This window comes from Pelobates fuscus, chromosome 2, assembly GCF_036172605.1.
Source record: "Pelobates fuscus isolate aPelFus1 chromosome 2, aPelFus1.pri, whole genome shotgun sequence".
NCBI classification, from domain to species: domain Eukaryota; kingdom Metazoa; phylum Chordata; class Amphibia; order Anura; family Pelobatidae; genus Pelobates; species Pelobates fuscus.
Window position 1 is genome coordinate 77660807 of NC_086318.1, and position 23184 is coordinate 77683990.

At 37.4% G+C, this 23184-nt stretch overlaps 1 protein-coding gene across 2 annotated transcripts in view; it reads left to right on the forward strand.

Moving 5' to 3' along the window:
* TFDP2 (transcription factor Dp-2) overlaps positions 1 to 21935 on the forward strand; it is a 52174-nt gene extending 30239 nt beyond the window's left edge. For both annotated transcript variants that reach the window (XM_063440928.1, XM_063440927.1), the window contains exons 3-11: positions 2905 to 3029; positions 3417 to 3464; positions 8077 to 8239; positions 8935 to 9078; positions 10631 to 10699; positions 13298 to 13449; positions 13845 to 14011; positions 17506 to 17611; positions 19942 to 21935. In XM_063440928.1, coding sequence (XP_063296998.1) covers positions 2905 to 3029; positions 3417 to 3464; positions 8077 to 8239; positions 8935 to 9078; positions 10631 to 10699; positions 13298 to 13449; positions 13845 to 14011; positions 17506 to 17611; positions 19942 to 20101 — 1134 coding nt within the window. In that variant the 3' untranslated portion in view covers positions 20102 to 21935. The remainder of the gene's footprint in view (positions 1 to 2904; positions 3030 to 3416; positions 3465 to 8076; positions 8240 to 8934; positions 9079 to 10630; positions 10700 to 13297; positions 13450 to 13844; positions 14012 to 17505; positions 17612 to 19941) is intronic.
* The last annotated feature ends 1249 nt before the right edge of the window (positions 21936 to 23184 follow it).

Genomic DNA, 23184 nt, shown 5'->3' on the forward strand with positions numbered 1-23184 from the left:
CACATTGCCATTTCATTGATATGGTAGGGGCAGCAGGATATTGGGAAACCAAAAACAGTTGGGAGATTTATTTATTATTTTTTTTCCCTTGATGTGGATTTTGTTTTAATATTGTAAGAGGATTTTCATGCTTCCTTCACACATGTCAAATATGACATTTGGGTTTCTACCCTCCCCGTCATGATTTCATGTTTTATTTTTATGTTGTTAATATATCATACATTCAGAAAAGAGCTGTAAACTGAATCCATTACATTACTTTGTTTGCATTAATTCATGTAATGCAAACACTGATACCGTTTTTATCAGATTCTTATCCGATTTGTTTTCAGATCCACGCTTATACTTCAAGAATCTCTGCTGTTGGTGCTGGTGTGCAGGGATTAAAAAAATAAATATATATATATATTATGCCAAGTATCAAATTGCTCACTTCCAGTACCTGAAAGTAGATGGAAGATATCCACGATTAAGGGACACTATATAAGCATTAGAAAACTGTTTGCTTTATTATTATTATTATTATTATTACCGTTTATATCGTGACAACAGATTCCATAGCGCTTTACAATATTATAGGACAAATACAAGTAAATTTACAGGAATGATGGGTTGAAGAGGACCCTGCGCAAACAAGCTTAGACTATTGATGAAGCAGTTTTGGTGTATAGATCATCTCTTGCTCTAATAGCCTGCAGAACTTGTGTTTAGAATTCAATTAACCAAGAAAAAGATAAAACTTCTAAAGTAAATTACACTGTGTTGTCACATCTGGTTAAAAATTAAACCATGTTTTCATCTTGACTGTGTCGGACACATCCAGGTGAGGTATGGCTGTGAATGCATAAACAGAACCAAACGTGATTTAACTCCCAAATGACAAATAATTAAAGGATCACTATAGGGTCAGGAATACAAACATGTATTCCTGACCCTATAGTGTTAAACCCCCTCTCCCCCCTCCCGGGCCACTCATGCCTCCATAAATATAGCAAAAGCTTACTGTATTTAAGCCTGAAGTTGTAACTCTGCATGCAGTTTGCCTCAAAAAAAAAAAAAACAAGCAGTCTGCTGACCTCATTAGAAGTGGTATCGTGATCCAATCACAGTGCTTCCCCATAGGATTGGCTGAGACTGACAAAGAGGCAGATCAGGGGCAGAGCCAGCATGATTCAAACATAGCCCTGGCCAATCAGCATCTCCTCATTGAGATGAATCGAATCAATGAAGCTCTATGAGGAAAGTTCAGTGTCTGCATGCAGAGGGAGGAGACACTGAATGTTTGGATGCATTTTAGGTGGCCATGACCCAGGAAGGATCTCCAACAGCCATCTGAGGAGTGGCCGATGAAGTTATCACTAGGCTGTAATGTAAGCACTGCATTTTCTCTGAAAAGACAGTGTTTACAGCAAAAAGCCTGAAGGTAATGATTCTACTCACCAGAACAAATTCAATAAGCTGTAGTTGTTCTGGTCACTATAGTGTCCCTTTAAGCAGTGAGACTGCAGAGGCATGATCTATACACCAAAACTGCTTCATCAAGCTAAAGTTGTTTTGTAGCTTGGAGTATCCCATTTAAGCACAATCAGTGCTGGCTTTCAGGTGGTAAATTCCTTGTCACCGGTTGCTTTATATGTATTGTGCTTGATAGCAAATATGTTTATGGAATTCTGAAGACTTTTTTTGATTCAAGAATGGATATACCGTATAAAATTACACTGTTTGAAACTGTACCTAATGCAGTGCTGGTTCCTATGTCACTCTACACTGAAGGCTTTTTATTTACTGTTTATTTTAATGGCCCATCGTGTCCCTGGTATCGGTAAAGCAAAATTATTTTCCCAAAACTGTTGTATGTCAAACAGCTTATTCAATCACTAAACATGAGTCTGCAAAGATTCAACCTTGTTGGGAACGATATGTTATGTTTTCCTGTTAATGTTTTTATAAATCCTGTCTATATGCAGGTATATAGAGTTTAAGGAGTGTGGCATCAAGTCACATGTGTGACATCCTACCATACAGCATATAATCTAGGTGCAATAACTGTGGACGTCACAGCTAGCTAGGGAGAAGCACAAAATATATTGTTTTTTTTTTTTTTTTTTTTTATTTCTGGTTGAAAAGAGGAAAACCTATATTATAGTCAAAATAAAAAGAAGCCTTTTAAAATTCCTCCATTTTATTCCCACAAACACCTAGGCTTTTAAAGCAAATACAGTGAGCTCAGACCAGGAAACTGCTCAGCCAATCGGCATGCTCCTATTATTTTCAATAAAGGTGGGCATATCTCATGCACGCCTGTCCAGCAGGAGTTTATGGGATTCTTAGTTTAGCACTTGGCAGCTCTATCATACTTGGATTAGATAAATGGAACTATTGCCATGGCTAAAGTAAGCTGAATTCACAGTATTGTACAGTAAGCCATAAAGGAGCCTGTCTTAAAAGGTATGGATTCGAGAACATGCATATACTGCCCCAATATTTATTTTGGGAGTCACTGTAAATAAATATAGGATAATTTAGTTCAGGGGGCACGGGATCTCCATGAACCCTAATAAAGGAACATAAGCTGTTGCACAGTGTCCATCTGTAGTGACCTCTACATAAAAATATGTTAATGAGAACATAGCGCTAAAAGATACAATGCTACTCCAATCCTTTATTTACAAACCTGGATTAAAAAAAAAATGTTAATTCGTTAATACTTTATCTAAAAAGTGGTCTGGGATACAGGTTTTCCTTGCACCTCCCCACGCAATCTTGTTTTCCGTACCGCGAGTTAGTGAAGAGTGGGGAATGTTGGTCCACGATATCCGGTTAAGATGTTTTAAATTAAGTTGTTTAACCTCCTGCACTGGCCCCCATGGTGTCCGTTTTTGACTGTAGTCTTGTTGGTTTCAGATTATAAGCACTCCTCAGAGGTTGAGCGCGGGAGGAGATCTTCTGATTGGGAATCCATTTGCCGCAGCCACCACAACTATGGTCACTCAGAGCCACATCACAGAAGCTACCAGCTGGATCCCAGGGTAAGTACTCCGATACTTTGTTGGCTGCCTATATATATTCTTGTTTTTCTGTCTCTTTGGAACATTTCTGTGTGATCTTCTACTCCTCTCTTCTTCCAGCGCTTTAACTCTCATCTATAAAGTCTTTCTGTTTTCTTCATTTACTATTTTGTTTAGAATGGTAGTATGCAGGGCTCAACATTTACACTAGCCACTAGCCTTAGGTGAGTGGCAATTAAGACCTTTTGAGTAGAAATTCCCCCCCCCGGAGGGTATGCTATGGCTTGAAGTGGTGAGTAACTTTTAAGACCTGGCTAGTAGTATAGGACTACAAATTATAAGCCCTGCTAGTACATACATTGCAGTTCTAACAACATTATTAATACATCTGTATTTTTATCTACACAGGGACCGGAAGCGTACCCGGGACTTCATAGAGTCTGACTTTTCAGAGAGGTAAGTAGATGTCTTGCTTGCAGAAACATTAACTGATAGTTTTGCAGTGTGTTGAGTAGGGGCATTGATAATTTTGATGACCACTTCCTAAAGCTCCACACTTTGCCCCTCTCCAACTCTTTAGTATGCCTCTTTAAACACTTCTAGTTACTTACACACACACACACACACCACCACCACCCCCCCCCCCCCCCCCGATGGGTACACACAGACACAGAAAGGCACAAACATACATAGACCGGTACTATTTACAAATATCATTTGTAGCAAGCCATTGAATACTTTTCGATTATGCTCCTAGTCTCTCGCTGATCCTTCCAAACCATTTTTTATTTTATTTTATTTTTTTATCTTGGGTTATAAGATACTTGTCATCATGTATTCTCTTTGAAGGTAAATTATATTACTCTTTAGGTGAAAAATACACCAATGTCTAACACTTTAAAAGCCACCTAATTTACTCTTCCCATCGCCATTGAAACAGATTGTGGACTGCTTTTGGTTCTTCTTGCGTGGGTTCAGAGCAACATTTGCTTTTGTAATTCTCTTCTTTGTCATTATACTTCATTCTGATATACTTCAGTATTGCAGGCCTTTTGGCCACCTTTCATTGCAATGCCTACAGAATAGACAATGATGAATAGACAGGGGGACTTGTGAGGTGGAGAGATACCATGGAAACTTGAGTGAATAGAACATAAATGTAAAAAGACGTAAGTCTGAAGAAAGAGAAAATGAATAAACCGGAGATACTGGAAACAGTGAGGATCAGGGAGAAGTCTGGGTAGCGCAAGCATGGAGGATGGACAGAGAAAGATGGAAAATTAGTGTTTAAAATAAGGGACCGTTTTTTTTTTTTTTTAATCTCCCAAATGTGACCTCTTTTACAGTTTTTGCAAATGTAAGAAAGGGGCAACTTTATCTTCTGACCCTTCTTACAGAAGACACTGCTAGGGGGATGGAGCATTGAGTGGGGTCTTGAAAACCCCGGGTCATTGTTAGCCCAGAATCCCCTTTAATGCAAAGGGAAAAATAACTCATCCAATTACATAATTTGTGAAAGTGCCACTTTAATGTACCATATTTCGAGTTGGTTGTACAGCACATTGTTGGGATATTGCTGTGGGGGACAGGGTTTTAATGCAGCGTATTAAAGGCTTAAAGGGACCCTATACTCACCAGAACAACTACAGCTTATTGCATTTGTTCTGGTGAGTATAAACATTCCCTTCAGGCTTTTTGCTGTAAACACCGTTTTTGTTTTTTTTTAGAGAAAATGCAGTGTTTACATTACAGCCTAGTGATAACTTCACTGGCCACTCCTAATATATATCCATTTGAGAGGATGATTGGCGAGGGTTGGTGTTTAGTTCCGGCTCCCGGCCAGCCTCCTTGGCTGAGATCATGAGAATTGACAAGCATTGTGATTGGCTTACTTCAAATGACATGTCAGGCACCCACAAAAAAGGTACATTTTGAAAGTTAGGTTATAGTTTATTTTAGTTGGATAAATAAATATATTTTGCCTGAATGGTTACTCCAAGGACCACAAACACTTTAGTTTAGTTTGAAACGCTGCTCATACATAGATTTAGCCCTTTGCTGACTATTGTAATGTCTGTTCTGTGCATTTTGGATCCCTGTAGTCAGCACGGTTTTTCATTGGTCAACCTACTTCATTACCCCTACTTTTACCCTTTGTGTCACTTTACCCCACTCCCTCTAGCATGTAAGCTCATTGAGCAGGGCCCTCAATCCCTCTGTTCCTGTGCGTCCATTGTCTGGTTACAATTACGTGTCTGTTAGTCCACCCATTGTATGGCGCTTCGGAATTTGCTGGCGCCATATAAATATAATAGTAATGTATAACTTGACGGTCTGCTATCATCAACAGTCAAGTTATATAACAGCAGAAGCTGATTAATGTACCAATAACATAACCAGAGAAAATGTTACACATAAAATAATAATGCCATACAATCCTCACCACACACGACCAGTCTATTTTTAAGAAAATTTGTATAGATGGTGCTGGACAGGAAGATGAAGAACATGTGATAAGGAGCATGATGCATATGGACAGAAAGATAATCCAAATATTGAGAGATGTGCAGATAAAGTAATGTTTTTATCTCTTCGTTAAGACATCACTGAATATTCAGATATTTTTCAAGTTGGTACATGTGCTGAAAACTATTTGTTTCATTACAATTGATCAACTCCCTGTTTCTCAGTGCCTTTTCTACTCACTGTGTAATTTGAATCCCTACTTAAAGCAGCGAATTTGGGGCAGTTTGTATCTGTAACGTTCTCCTGGCAGTATCCCTACCGTTTCTATTCACTTCCTCCTGCTATTCCTAACTAGGAATCTGGAACTAATTCCCCTGGATGCTTTCTGTAACTGGCTGGCCACTGTGGCAACCACTTGTGAAGGAGCGTTTATATCATCTGGGACACATCTATGGCCTTTAGACACCGATGTTGCTACAATGTATAGTGGGGCCGAATATCTGGGATGTTCATCCTACCCCACAGCTGCAGCCAGTTTCTATACGTGCCATTATTTTAAATCTGGATTCTTGTTTTTAACTCTCGCTGCTTGTCTGAACACAAATGGCTACAGGACTGGAAATTCATGTATGATTAAGGCAATTTGGTTAGGTTTCAGACCACAACTTTACGCCTTAATTATTTTTTACGTATTTTTTTTGTCTTAATCATCCTGTCACTTTCTCTACTTTTCGTTATATACTACTATATACTACTTCGTTACTTTTTCCCCCATGGCCTTCATCTTCCTCTCCTGCATGATGTATCCCTATCATCTATAGCAGTGTTCACCCAACCCAGTCCTCAGGGACCACCAACAGTCCATGATTTATGTATTTCCTTGTTTTATTCCAACTGAGATACTGACAAAACCTGGACTGTTGCTGGTCCCTGAGAACTGGGTTGGTGAACACTGATCTACAGGATTGGCCAAAATTCTGAGTATGATTTGAGGAGTCGATAACTTTTTTTTTTTTTTATTTATTTTGCGAGTGACCATTTAGGCAGTATCCGTCTTTCTCACTTTATATGCCTATTTTCATTTCAGTGATTGTTGCAACCGTGTTTCTTTCACTGGTTTACTAGTTACATGCTCTCTTTTAGGGCTTGTGCTGACACATTTGCAACCTCACAGAACTTTCATTGTTACAAATAGTATCTATTGATTACCGTACTTATTATTTTCTTCTCTATATTACTATATTATCCTTACCACTCCTTGTATATCTAACACCGGTACATATAAATCGTATTTACTGAGTGACTTATCACTACCTTTTTATCCCTTTTTCGTATTTTGGTTGATTTAGTTTAGTCTTTTTTCAGCCTTTGTATTTAATAAAGGTTGTTTTAATATCACCTCTACCCTCTAGCAAGGACAGTTTTTGCTCTCCTTTTTCTAACGATTGCTTACTGTAACGTTTGACTAGGTACGGACCATCTTTTAAATGAGCTCCATTTGCTACCTTGCAAAGTTGGGTTCTTTTGATTGCATTGTTCAAAACATTTGTTAATGTTTGAGGCTCTAGTACTCTAATTTCTGCACGGATATTCCCCTGGAGTGTACGCGGTTTGTTCATGTACACTTGCTCCTTCAGATATCTCCACAGAAAGTTATTGGGAGTTAAAAGGCCAGGAGAACGTGTCGGCCAATTAATCTGGAAATTTCTTTAAATTGTCCGCTCGCTGAACAGCTGTTATTTTGAAAATACAATTCCACTATTTGTACTCGTTGTTCCTCCTTGAGATTATGCATGATGATTCTTCCAAGACTCTGTTATAATATGTACTTGCAACAAAAAAATTTAACCAATAACAAGTAAGCCACCTGTTAAATCCTGCTCTGAATTTCTGCCTTTCCTCTCCATCCTATATTCCTCTTCCCATTGCTTTTACCCTAATTTCTTACATCCTCCTTTCCCAGACTCCCACATCTCACTTCCCTCTCTCTTCCTCATTTAACGCATCTTCCTCTCCTTCAATATCATGCACCTTCCTCCCTGTGTCTTGTACTTTCTCTCTCCCTCTCCATATCCTACCTCTTTATCTATTCCTGTTGGCTACATAATGTTTCTCTTGTTCCAAAACAATGAACGCTGAATGCCTGGACCAATTTTAGGTGAATGCTTTTAATGAGCAGGAAGTTGAACATGGTGTGTAAGATGCAAATCTATACAGCTATCCAGTGAGCATGAATATATATTATGCTTCATAAGGCTGCTGATAAAATGATGTCATAGATTGTAAGCTCTTTTGAGCAGGGCCTTCTTCACCACTTGTCTGTTATATTCCATATGTAAATTACTTCTTGTCAAATCTCCCCATTTTCCATTTGTAATGCACTGCGGTGTATGTTGGTGCCATTGTCATATAAGCTTATGATAATAATAATTTAAACATTATACTGCACGTGGCATATAACGATTTTTATGCTCTGAAACTAGCATTGGCTGGATTGGATGAATTAATTTACATTGTTCAATGTAAGGCTCTACACAAGTTCATCCTTTACACTTCCTGAACATACATTTTAATTACTAATGTTTGTATTTTTATTTCACAGCAAAAGAAGCAAACGAGGGGAAAAGAGTGGAAAGGGTTTGCGGCATTTCTCCATGAAGGTCTGTGAGAAAGTTCAGAATAAAGGAACCACATCCTATAACGAGGTGGCTGATGAACTGGTGGCCGAGTTCACTGGTTCTGCGGGTCACCTGGCTACCGACTCTGTGAGTGAAAATCCCATGGTATTCCTTGTGTATAATATATATGCTCTATTCCGATATACAACCTGGAGACCAGAGAGATTCTTCTGCTAGATCCAAGTGATTCTTTAATTACAGTTGCAACCCTAACATTTAAAAGGTCTGGGATTTTTCTATAGATTACATAGAAAATAGATGAAAAATGTTAACTTAAAAAGAAACCTTCTTGTTGTTTTCCTCAGGTCCACAGCAGCAAAGATCCCATTAGCTCCCTGCCTCTCTTAATGGCCTACTAGTGAATATACTGATAAATATATCCTCAGTTCTTTTTTTTATTTTTATTTTTTATTTAAAGATTGTTAAAGGGTTACTTCAAGCACCATGACCACTTCAGCGATTTGAAGTGGTCATGGTGCCTGGAGTCTGTATGTGCAGCATTTCGCTATGGAATGCTGCACATACAGAGATTAACACCTCAGCTGCCGGTGTAACTTCACCTCTGGTAGCATCATAAGGACATCATTAGCCAGCCTGGAACTTGCGTTCAGGGCTAGCTATTATCAAACCTGTGCAAAATTGGTGCCAGACAGCCAATGAGATTCTTCGTAAAGGTGCAATCTTCTTTGTTTACATTTGTTCTTGTCTGTATTGCCTGTCTGTATTGCCATCATTTCTTTTGCTTGAATTTATAAAAATTTTGGTTTATCTCGGTTTTTCAGGCATATGATCAGAAAAATATTAGACGAAGAGTTTATGATGCTTTGAATGTACTTATGGCTATGAATATTATCTCTAAAGAGAAGAAAGAAATTAAGTGGATCGGTTTACCCTCCAACTCTGTCCAGGAATGTGAGAACTTAGAAGTAAGTTTAATATTTCGGTTTTTAAAATGACAATTTGTATATTTTATTAGTTGGACACTGCTCGATTTTGGTGATATCACATTTCAGAATGCTTGCTTTCATTCACAATATCAGTAGAGTGAATTGTTGGTGTTTTGTATCCAGTTGTGAGGAATTGTTGGTGTTCTTGTTTAGGCCGCTGTGGTGAAAGGTACTTTGAGACCCTAAGAGCAAAATGAATTTTGTTTTTGGTGTGTCTTGCAAAATGCAGCAGGTCTAAGTCAGTCTGCACAGGGGAAACGGGAGCCTAGAACTCTCTGCACTTTAACCGTCACAATGATGAAACATTATGGTACTTAGAGCGATCCTTTTATGCTGGCTGACAGATAAGGCTTTGGATCTCACTGACTGCATCTTTATGCTCTTCATACAATCAGCAGCAGCTCTCTGGCAAAGTGGACGGTCCTGTAAAGAAGCGATCTTACTGTTACAGCAGGGAACCATGTTAAGGCCCCTCTCTTCGGATTCAATATTTAAGGGTTTACTCGTTATAGCGGAAGGATAAAGGTTCCTTGATTATGATAAAATGGCATGCATATCAAAGTACAGGACATTTTTTAATCCTTAAAAAAAAAAAAAAATACTTTTAAATTTTTTTTTTACTTTGTCTGTTAAATATGTGAAGGTTTCAAAAATGATCTTTTTAAAAGAGCTATCAATGATATGTGATAAATATATATCTTGCTTTGGAGTAGCTGCATAACATTTCAATATTTCCACCGGTAGTGGGTTAATGGAAATACTTCCTTCCACTGTAGAAGGTTGTTCCCTATATATCCGAAAGCTTGTAGAAACCTATCCTTTAGCTTGTTCTTTTAGAGTTTTAAGAGCCATTAGGTGCAAAGTGTAGCATTGAGCGGACCACTCTAGCAGTTATATTAAGCTATTCATTTCTACAGAAAAGGTTCTTGATATATTTTGTATTCTTCCCAGTATAGCCTCTCGAATGAAAATAAATAATATATAAATATATAATGAAAAAATGCCTTGCACTCATACTTGGTTATTTGACCCGGTGCTTGATTGCACTAAATGTTTGAAATAAAAAAATCAGCACTCCCAGGAAACTTTCTTAGAAACTTCTTTTACTAAGCCTGATGGTTGTCCTGATGAAAGTTCCTGAATGGAACTGAAACGTTGACTGTTACATTTTTTTTAGTATATATATATATATATATATATATGTGTGTGTGTGTGTGTGTATAAAACAATAAATGTAAATGACCGCCCTCCAAGGACTTGATGATAGTAAAAATAAGATATAACTTTTATTCTATATCATTTAAAAATATCGACGTTTCATACGTTTCATGTGTGTATGTATATATATAAATATGTGTGTGTGTGTATATATATATATATATATATATATATATATATATATATATATATATATATATATATATATATATATATATATAATTTTTATTTATTTAAGAAGAGGAAACTGTAGATCTCAGAAATATAAAATGATAATTGTTTGATAATGAAAATGTGGTTTGTTTTGCTACAGAAGGAGAAACAGAAGAGAATAGAACGCATTAAACAAAAGAGTGCTCAGTTACAGGAGCTGCTCCTGCAGGTAAAATCTCCCTGTTTTGCTTTTTAGGGTTGTTTATGGGGGAGGTAAAAATGTAACATTGGGGTACATAGCGAAAAGTGGTTGCGTGAAATAAAATTGTAGTCTATAAGTCTGTCAGATAAAAGCATACATCACCTTGCTACATTATACATTCCGTTAGTATACTTTTTCAATGTTCTATAATGTAACTCATGATTATAAAATCATTGCATCAAGAAGGAAGTCTGATTGTGACATATACATAATGTCAGTGCCAAACCACTAAAGACCGTATTCTTGTTCTACTCTTTGAATCAACAACAGTATTGGTATGGGGGCTAGCCTGGTCCTGGCTGCCATGCTGAGCAGAGTTTTGGCACATTTTCAATTTAAATTGCTTTTATTTGATCCCTGGCTGGGGTCAACAACTTGAAGATAAACTGGGGCATATAATCAGCTTGTTTGAATTGGGGAAACTACACAGATGTGTCAGGCCTCCACGTGCCCCTTTATTCATAAGTCAGAATAAAAAAGTCTGCATACCTGGCATTTCATCCACCACACAGTGACGTAATTATAGATACTGTCACTGAGCGTATTTCTCAAGACTCCATTCTTCCCCACTTTTTGGACCACTGGTCCAGGTTATTCTGGTCCCCTTGCAGATACTTCTTCTTTTCTGGGACTCTGGGTGCTGAATCTAGTTAATTAGATACTGATGTTGCAGTAAAATATTATGATCGTTGCTAAGTATCCCCTCACTGCTTACCCAGGCCCAAGATCCATAAGATGATAGATTTCCCCCTGTGCATTGTCCACACACGGACGTTCTTTGATGATGCTGATGCTCAGTGATTAGGAACTTTGTGGAATTTTTCCCGGAATTTTGTTTTGGGCTCCAAGAGTAGCTGGATGAGTGGATTATGGGTGCCGGCTCATGTACAAGGTTGGCATTGGAGTTGTGGATATCTACAACTACCCCAAAGCATTATGGCTATGTGGGGCCAGATACGTTTTTTTAAGGCAATACAGCTGAAAAGAAGCAATTCTCCTAGTCTGGGCATCGGTACATACAGTGTGATTTCATCTCCCCTGTGATCAGTTTCTCCTATTTGTTCTCATCACATGAATGCATTGTTTTTTGTTAAGCTCTATCTTCCCTTTTGGGTACTTTAGTAAAATGATTTAGATTTGTATGGTCTCTATTTTTTAACAAATGTCTTATATTTGACAAATATATTTTAACTGTGCTGAAACCGTACCCTAAACACTAAGGAGCATTATCCAACTTCTCCCAATGACTTCTTAAATGTAGGATGCATTAAGTTTCATATTCTGCTACAAACAAATACATTACATAAAACATTTACAAGGCCACTGCTCATTACATCTGTGATTGTGGCAGATGCTTTAATTCTTCACTAGAGAGACCCAAAACCTACAAGTGTACAGGTGTGGATCCATGATCTTGTGGTTACAATCTAAAAAAGGAATCTTTCTTTTTTTTTTTTACATGCCTATCACTATTGATAATAATCACCTGATTATGCATCCTATGGGATTAGTTTGGGGAGTTTTTCTGCTCTTTGAGGATCTGATTAGTGAGACTCTAGTACCTACTTACACAAGCATACATGAACAACCACATGCTGTGGAGAAGGGGCTGCCATTTATTTTTTTAATTCGTTTAGTTTTTTCACGATGTGTTCTGAGGTTTTTCTTTCGGCTTGAACATGCAGTGAAGATCTTTTTCTAATGTATTTATATCTTTACAGTTTGTTACTTTCTTTTTTTTTTTTTATGCAAAGTAGATTTTATCACTAAATGACATATTTTAGCACTGAGTCTCCAGTGTGAGTAGCCTGCCCCCCTTATAGTACGATTGTAAATCATGTGAGCAAGCAGTCACAGAGGGTCAGGGCTCTAAACAATAACTCCTAGAGTTTTAACGGGAGCAAGACACAAGACAATGAAGGGCTTTATTTCCAATCAGATATCACAGAAGAAAATGTAGCACAGGCTCACATGGCCCATTCCTTGATTAACTATTCCTTTTATAACAGCAGGTTCCTGTGGGTCAGGGTTAAATGGACTATAAACCGCAATCCCCAGGACATACTTGAAACCCAGGACATAGTTGAAAACTAGAGAAATCTCAATGTATCTTTCCTGGTAAAATATTTTATAAATAAATAAATCCCCAAGCTGTATATTATCTACGCCGTTCCAACCATAGTAGATTTTCTGTAGTTGCTAATTGCCATCTAAAAAAAATAACAACCAGAAAGTAATTTGGATCCGTTTTATTTTACAAATACCTGTTTGCATTAGGAGGTGGAAGAAGTTTGCAGATAATTCCCAGATTTTAATGTCTTTGATTCTTTATCATAAAAAGTAATTTTCCTGGTATTTTGTTCTTAATTACCAATCGGGGAGCTATTTTTTATTTTTTTTAAATATTAATGACAGTATGATATATATATATATATATATATACACACACACACACACACACACACACACACACACACACACACACACACACACACACACACACACACACGTTGCATACGTCTGTAGGTGGCTGTAACATAATATTTATTTATTTTTCTTTACCAGCAAATTGCCTTCAAACACCTTGTTCAGAGGAACAGACAGCTGGAGCAGCAGAGTCACAGTCCACCTGCGGAAAACTCTACTATCAAACTTCCGTTTATTATTGTTAACACTAGCAAGAGAACTGTTATAGACTGCAGTATATCCAGTGACAAGTGAGTAGATCAGACACACTGTGTGCAGAGTTATACATTTGTTTATAGCTGTCTTTGGGAATAGATCTATATCCGGTCTGGTTTGTGCTGATTAAGAATACAGCAGATCCTATGGGAATTAAGCGGATCTCCCAATGACTGGATATACTGAATCGATATAAAGATTCCATATCTCTCGATCGCACTCTGTGACGTCCCTACAGTAACCATATGTCATGCAATTTTTACTAGCTGTGATCTGAACAGGTTAACTGGAAGAGTGCAGATAGTGCTGTTGGTGTTTCTGTTACTTTAAATGGTCCTAATATCAAGGCTGATTTTAAATGGATACAGGTGTATATTTTACGGTCACAAATCTGCTTTGTGTCATCTGAGACCTTCTCTATTGTTTCCAGGTTCGAATACTTATTTAATTTTGACAATACTTTTGAAATCCATGATGACATTGAGGTCCTGAAAAGAATGGGCATGTCATTTGGACTGGAGTCTGGTGTATGCTCATCAGAGAACCTGAAACTTGCCAAGTCCTATGTACCCAGAGCTTTGGAAGGATATGTGACAGGTAAGTGACAATTCACCTATTCTGCATAGCAGGCATGGAATATGATGTAACGTCAGTGTGGAACGTTGGCCAGTCAGGTCACTCTGTGCGTGCCAGCAGGTTCAGTGTTCAGACAGACTGTACTGTAATTGCAGAGCATGATGATCTAAATTAATTCAGAATTCACGTATAAATCATTGGTAGACCACAAAGTTTGTTGCTGGTGAGAAAGAAGCAGACATATAATAACCTGTAGTCAGTTGCCAATCTGGATGTGATGTCCCCGTTTAGCACATTAAAATAAGTTCAAAAACAAATAAATACTCTTAACTTTACTGAAACATTATAAAACATCCTGTCTTTATTACATACTGTCCTCGTTTTTATCAAGAAATCTATTCATCTTTTCAGAACTGTTCTCTGCTTTCTGATGTTCCAAAGCTCAGAAAGAAACTAGAGGCAAATTTCAGTAGATTTTTTTCGAATAGCCTACACATGCAGGCTATTGTGCCAAAAATTGAAGCTAGCCTGAAGGACTTGCAAGCTCTATTATGGGGGATGGGGTTGATGAATAGACGTCCCATGGGTCATTTAGAATGATATAGCTGTAAACCTTTCAGAACTCAGATCCCCGAAACACACGCATTGTTACACTGTATACATCATGTTGAAAGTTCCAGTCGTTCACCAGACTGATCATTCATCAATTCATTACAATCTGATTCATTATGTAACATTATCATTTTATGGCTTTTTTGGGGGGCTGTGTATATTCACAATTGTAAAAATGTCTCTATACTGTAGACATCTGAAGTTGAAATGGCTGGCATTGAATGGGGCAGAATTTGGGAATTGTGAATATAAAACCCCTGGGAGGTGGGGGAGAATGCTGCAGTTTAGGACATTGTCTATGCAGGAGGACTGAGCTGGCTGTAAACTTGCTGTGCATATTAAGCACAGAACCGGCCATTCATTGCCGCCTTGGCGACATCTCTGATTCCTGGAAGGGATTTCCTGTTGCTTATAAAGTGCACAGGAGGGAAATCCCTTTCAGCACAGTGTTCTTTTAGCTTGATTACTCATTAACTTCAGTCTTTGTCAAAGGGTTAAATTGTTTAGCATTGCAGTAAAAAAACTCTAACTAAAATTTATGTGCGGACGATCCCTGTAAAATAGTAATATATATATATATATTTTTTTTTAAAACAGATTGTATTTTTAATTGCAGGTGGTATAAAGTAAGAGTTCCAGCAATATTATTATTATTATTATTATTATTTTTTTTTTTTTTAATCTTTCCTGATAAAACCAGAGATACACTCCATGAATTTACAATACCATGACATGTTACTCAATGGGTTGTTTCCCACTCTAATCTCCTTTTTATGAACGAAGACATGGGGGTAGGGTCTTCCATTTTTAAAAAACTAGAACCAGGTCATGAGTGTCGTTTGAGGTTACAGAATTGGAAGAGAGGAATATTACAACGGCATAAAAAAAGCATCATCCACAAGTAAAATGACCTACCAGTTCCACTTTATGAGCAGCAAAATGCCTTCTAGAATCCTCTGGGCACTATTACAACTTTATTGTATTTGATTTGTTTTTGGTCTCCTATATTATACTGTTATTGCATGCTCCAATCTGTATATTTTTTGCATAATGCTGCACCATAAGCCTGCCTCCCTAGCCACGCCCCCTCATATCAGTAAAATACTTCCTTATTAAATGTATGCACACATTCTCAGCCACTGACCATACCGAGTGAGCTGTTTTTAATTCACAACCTGGCTGTACACAGTCATAAAACCTACAAACAGGTGGTACCCTGACTATAAATCTCACTTTGTTTTCTCCTGCTAATGCAGGTTGCTTTGTAGTTCAGATCACTGTTTTTGCATTTACATAACACACAAACACTAGCAATATCAGTTGTGCCCAACTTGGAATGCACAGAGAGTGCTGGTAGGGGTTACCCCGTTCTCAGCCAATCGGTATCATCCAGGTTGGTTGACATTGAGAACGTGCTAGTGTGAATTCTGCATTATCAATGTGGTCCCACTGTCCCTGGCATTCCTTGGTATTATGACAAATCAATTCCAAAAAGTTTATTATTCAAATCAGGGCACAAATTCAAGGGGGTTATCGGCAGCTGTAGTGGGGGTATATTCTTACAGTGCCCCTTTAATTTATTCGTAGATAGTTAATTTTCCTTGATTAAAAACTGGTTGTTTTCTTTGCTTTTTTTTTCCTTTCTTCTTTTTTTTTTTTTTTTTTATGTGTGGTTGTTTGTTGCTGCCCCATTCTTTGTTGTGGTCTCTGGGAGTTGATTGTGTGTGCAGAAATAGGGAGGCTTCAAGGTCACCAGTACCTTCTCACAGCAAGCGGCACTGGGATCTCAAAAACACTTGGCAAGTCTCCGGACTTGGTGGGAGATTGCGACGTAACAGATAAAAGCAGTTCTCGCACACCATCATTTCACAGGATTTTCGAGTATACCCGATTAACAATATTTCCTATTGTGGGTCTGGAAAGACCCGCTGAAGTTTAAGCTCTTGAACATTGCCATAATCTGCTCCACCAAATAAAGTAAATTCTCACAAAGAACAATTTGCCACCTGCTCCAAATAAAATACGAGGGGTAATCGCTGTCTCGAATTTGAGGGGCATTTATGTAAAGCAGTCCCAGGCAACAGTAGTTCTGAAGTTGATGTTGGACTTTAACTCAAGACACACTCAGCTTTTGAGCATGATGTATGACAATATTTAAGAACACTTTTTAAATTGTCTTTTCAGTTATTACTGGAAAAGGTAAATCAATTAGAGGGAAAGCCGTTTAAGACTAAAGAAATATGTTGGGAATCTGTGGGCAGACATTACAGTACAGGATTAGTGAGAGGCTACATAAAGGCAAAGTGGGGCAAATTAGGAGAGGCATTACATTCTAACAAATGTTTTTTAGGAACAGTAGGTGAAAAAGATCTGTTTGTTATGGAGTATAACTTTAAAGGGACAGGCACAGGAAAGTCATCTGCACTGTCCCTCTCCCGCTGTAACAACATAGGTGGAAAATAGATCTCCTGTACCATACAACAGTTTGTGTGAAGTGGGCAGTACAAGAAAAACTCGTAAACTTTCTTTGAAAGGGCTTGTACAGCAGCCATGACATTTTTTTTTTTATAATATTAAATAAAATAACCGACTGACTATATACATATCTCATGTGGAATAAATATGTCGTTTATCAGAGATAAAAAAAAATAAAAGCTAACATTTTTATTGAAAACAATGGAAGGACAAGGATTGCTTGCCAAAACCTAGCCAAACTGTCTATTTGCAACGAGCAGTGTGTATTCAGATGTGTGTCTAATTTTTAGTTTTTGTTTTTATCATTATCGCCATAGTTCGTTAAGAAGTAAGGGGTCATTTCTAGCCTTTAATTGTCTAAGGCATCTAATGTTAATTTGTATTGTAAGTGTATGTTTATAGATTTATCTTTATTTTTTATCTTTTAGACATGGCAACGGGGTCTTCATGGACGGATCAAGGTCTTAATTTCAGTACATCCCAAACGGTCTCTGCTGTGAATGCAGCCTCCACTACAACTTACACTCAGTCCAGGTACAACCATATTTGTCATCAGGTGGATCCGTACCCAAGAGGGAGCCGGTACCATGGATTTGGGAATGACTACATTGAGAAATATCATGAGCTCTTCTTACATTTGTTTTAAACCCAACTAGACTCTTAGCACCACTTAGATAATGTTTAAATTGAACGTCTACATTATCTGAACCTTGGACAGAAATGAGAGACTCAACACTCATAGCCTGCAGTTTGCATCCAAGTTAGGATACCTTTCACAATATCTTGGTAGCAGCAGAGGGTTTAGATTGAGTGAGTGCTATTAAGGCCCCAGTTTGTCACACTTTTCAAACAATCTGACTAAATAGAAACTGGAACGTCACTCAAGGACTGGTTGTACCTTTGTCACTAAAATAAGATCTAGTTGTTATGATTCTTAGTGTATCCCTTTAACCAGGGTCTAAACTGAAACACACACTGTAAGTAATGGAATGAGACATAGATAAGGCAATAGAAGATACCCAACCACTAAAATTACAAAGAACAGCAAACCTACTAAAATAGTGTGCCCTCTAAAACACCAATACAATAGTACAACAAAAATAAATAAGTAGGAATGCAGAGCAAAAGATATAAACACTTCTAAGGTGTAAATAGAAAATATATATATAACCTTATAATAACGTGGTAGATGATATCTACAGAAAAAAATGTAAATCACATATAGTGTAATAAAAAATATCAGGATGACTATATAAAACTCACAAGATATCAGTGAATATCAGGCCCATCATCCTAAGTCAGAAGTGGTCTTCAGAGTGGATAGGCAAAATCTTCTTTCACACTTGTAAAGTAAAGAAACCAAATGATAGTGCAGATAGAAATAAAAAACTTCAAAGAATTTATTATATAATGCACTTACGGTACAAAAAGGTCCAAGTAAAACAGCATATGAACCACTACAAGGTGGTGTGAAAAGCATCATGGAGGACTTGCTATTGATGCTTTTCACACCACCTTGTAGTGGTTCATATGCGGTTTTACTTGGACCTTTTTGTAAGTGCATTATATAATAAATTCTTTGAAGTTTTTTATTTCTATCTGCACTATCATTTGGTTTCTTTACTGTACAAGTGTGAAAGAAGATTTTGCCTATCCACTCTGAAGACCACTTCTGACTTAGGATGATGGGCCTGATATTCACTGATATCTTGTGAGTTTTATATAGCCATCCTGATATTTTTATTACACTATATGTGATTTACATTTTTTTCTGTAGATATCATCTACCACGTTATTATATGGTTGTATATATATTTTCTATTTACACCTTAGAAGTGTTTATATCTTCTACTCTGCATTCCTACTTACGGTATTTATTTTTGTTGTACTATGGAATGAGACATAACTGAGGATTCTGATTAAAAATTCATACAATTTCTAAAAATGAAATATCAAAACTCCACTGTCCTACGGAAACCAAATGACTGCATATTTGCAATAGGTCTCTCTTCGGGGCATGTACATTTTACTTGATTTACAGTTGTAAAGTATGTATGTCACTGAGAACACGTTGACATTTCTATTTTAATTCATGTTCTAGTCTAGAGCTTAGAGGTACAGTACAATATCACACATATAACATATCAACACTTATTTTTATATCAACAATGTTTGCTGCTAGCTTTAGTGCATTATGTTCTCTGACTTCTGTAATCAGCATGTAGTTTGTGCGAGATGTAACAAAAGCTTTGAATTAAAGCAACACTCTGAGCACCGTTAACCCTACCGCCTTCTGTAGTAGTTGCGGTGCCAGGTCTTCCCTGGGACCCTCCCATTTTAGAACTATTGGACCCTGCCCATCAGAATGTTTGCAGCCGCAGCCCTGCGTCTGGATTTTCCTGCAGGCGAATTAAGCTAAGTAGGGCCAATCTCATTGGCTGAGAGCATCAGCTGGTTGCTCTTCATGAAAGAGCGGCAACCTTTATTGGACCTACTTAGCTCGGATTAGACCTTTGACAAGAGAAGTTGGTTGAGGGAACCAGGTAAGAAGTCAACTGGTTTGACTAATTACTCTGGAAGTGCGCCAAGGCACTCCTCGCACCATAGTTTACTTTATTTTTTTTCAGTGGTTATGGTGCTTGGAATGTTTCTTTAAAACATTTTGTGATGTCAATTTAGCTTAGTACATTGTATGCTTCATGTATACTTTTTGCTGTGCATAAAACAAATCTAACACATCTGCTAGTTAACATTTTAGGTTTATTTATTAATTTTGGTCCATGTTTTCTCGCCTCATGTGTCCTTTTTTTTTTTTTAATTATTTTTTTCCTTTTTCTCTCTCAATCTTACTTTAATTCACACAGTGAAAACCCGGGATTGTATTTTGACTCTGAAATCTCTTTGACTACCGGCAGTCACCATTCCAGTTCAGGAACATCGCACTACACAGAATCTCGAGGAGAGACACCGTGCTCGTTTGATGATGATGAGGAAGATGAAGATGATTCGTCCTCCCTGGAATAAAAACATCCTACATGAAGAGTGTGTGTGCATGAGTGTATATGATGAGTGTGTGCGTGGAGTGCGTGGAGTGCAGTCTATTGACCTGAAGACTTCACTTGAAAGAGTGGCGATATGGTGGGTCTTGTGGCATCTTTTTCTTGGTAAAGTATAAAATTACAAGAAAAGCCAAACTCAGCCATACATGTTGGCATCGTGCCACGTGGCTGTTACCGGATGACCACAATTATGTTTAGCTTTGTTTTTTGAAGATTTAATTGCCCCTCCCAGTGTGAAAAAAAAATGCTGCTTTAACTCTGTCGCTGCTGGATTTTTGTATGCTCACTGCCTTTGCCAGCTTACAAACCTTTCACAGACTAGAAACAGCTCCGTGAATTCAGAGCATATGGGGACATTTATTTAGGGATGAAGCCTGCTACCATTTATTATGGACTCTGCTACTTGCAGGCTTCAGCACTGAGTACAGATACTGCTTTTTAAATGCCAGAGTAGTATTGTCCATCACTCTGGCCCTGCTAGGTTTAAATTAAGAGGCTTTCGTTTCTATGAAAAGGTTTTTGTTTTTTTCCATAAATAGAAATTTGCTGAAAGGCTAGTGATTAACCTTTTGCATGCCGGAGCGGTGCACAAAACACTGCAAAGGAAGCCATTGGCGCAGTAGGTTCTCCCTCAGAAGGAACCTTTCAAACCGAAGCTGGAAGAAAATTTTTTTTTTTTTCTTTGTTTAGAAATGTTTAAGCCAGTCTGCAATAAAACATGTTCTAATAAAGACTGAGATGGATATATATAAATATATTATTTTTTTTTATATATATATTTTTTGTACACCACAATTTTATGTTCTGCGTTTTCTTCTTCTTCTTCGTACCAAGATATCCCAGAATCAAATAGTATACGAAATGCTCAGATTATTTTTTTTCCTGTTTGTTAGATGTAAACCCAAACAGAATATCTAAAAAATGGTGGAAGGTTCACGTATTCCACTTTTTTGCATGCTAACAATAACAATTATTTAATTTAACTTTTTTTTTTTTTTTTTGCCCACCAAACAATCCTTTCCTATATCTTGCGAAAGTTGGTTTTTATTTTAATTAAATCACGTATTCACAGATTCTTAGTAAACCGTGAAATGAGCCGAAATGAAGCAATCAGACTCTTTAATCATTTTAGCGAAAAAAAAATACAAAATTGAAAAGCCCTGAGTTGTATTTACAGATCCCCAGTACACTTAAACTCTTGGGTATTCTCCTGCACTCAGACACGTATTGACAAATCAATCCCTGCTGAGTTCATACAGGGTAAAATCCCATCATAATCGGAATGTTGCTGAACTCTGCATGGAGTTGTTAAAATCTTGGTCAACTCATGTTCTGGCCACGTTCGGACAAACTCAGCAGCCTAAATCAAAATTTTCTTTGACGTTGGAAAGGTTGTGTCTGTTGAGGGATCGTACTGATTACAAAGTCAGTCTAGGCTTATATTAAGGAATAACTGTGGTGATATAAGTATCACATGGCCAATGGAATGAAGCCAAATCGCAGAACAGACTTTGGTAGTCTACTCGTATCAATGGAATTGCATCGAAGGGACTATCTCTGAAAGTCCATCACTGCCTTAGATTTATACTTGGTAGTCTGTTTATTGTAAAAGTACCATTGTGCGCAACCTGCCTAATCAAAACTTTGTTGGCTACATTAGGTATGTGCTATTGGAATGTGGTGAGGAGTTGTTCAAAATCTTTACTGTTTGTAAAAAAAAAAAAAAAAAAAAAAGGGGGAAAAAAAATCTATACAGGTTTTCTTTGTTCAATAAAATCTTTTTTTTTTCCTTGACCTGATTTTCTTTTTCCTTTACTTTATTTTTTTTTTTTTTTTTTTTTAGAGATCCATTTTATACATTCATTTAAATTTATAGTTTCAAATAAAAAAAAAATAGAAATGAGTAAATGGAGGTGGAAGAAGAATTTCTCTCAAACTCCTAGTGACATGTTAGAAAGCTTTAAAGTGGATCTTTCACCATCTGGATAATTTGCAAAGACCCGTGATGGCTATTCTCTTCCAGCTAGTCCTCTACAGCTACTGGCGCTTCAGCTTCCAGGAGATGACGTCTCTGCTTTACTTTCGTGCATGTGCGAGAGAACAGCATTGAGATCCATAGTTCATTTTCCTGCAGCTGTGAGAATGTCCATAGTGGTTTAATGAAGGTGGGGACAAAGACACAGATGCAGGGGGGCTGGGTAGGACAAAGAGATGCAGGGGGGCTGGGGGGGGGGGACAAAGAGGACCTGGGGGCGTCAAAGAGGCACAGAGAGGGGCTAGGGGGGACGAAGACACAGAGAGGGGCTTAGGTTCACAAAGAGAGACTGAGGGCCTGGGGAGAACAAAGACACGCAGAGGGGCTGTGGGGGGGACAAAAAGACTGGGGGGCAAAGAGACACACAGAGGCTGGGAGGATTAACCCTTTCCCGACCTCGGATGTACTAGGTACTTCCGACAAAAACATTCCTTAAGGACCAACGTCTGCGGCAATTCCTAATTGCTTACCTGATCACCGGCGATCAGTGTTTCTCTTGTTCTGGGGGGGACTGTCTGACAGCCCCGCGGGCCATGTGATCGCGTCCAGGCATCTGCCCGCAGGGGGACTACCTGAACTGACAGTCTCCCGGCATCTGTTACTTAAATAAAATTTAAAAAGTGTGTGTGTGTGTGTGTGTATATATGTGTGTATATATATATATATATATATATATATATGTATATCTCTTGTCATACAAAGTGTAGTTTTATATTAATATATATTTATATTAATATAAAAATACACTTATAATTAAATTACACGTGTATATATAATTATATATATATTGTGTGTGTGTGTGTGTATATATATATATATATAATTGTAAAAATAGTAAATTTACAAGCAATTATATATGTAATTTTATTCTAACTGTATTTTGATATTAATATATATATATATTTTTATATCAAAATACACTTAGAATGAAGTTTTATATATATATATCCATGTCCATATAAATAATTTCAGAAATATACATGTAGATTTCAAATGTATAAATATGTATATAT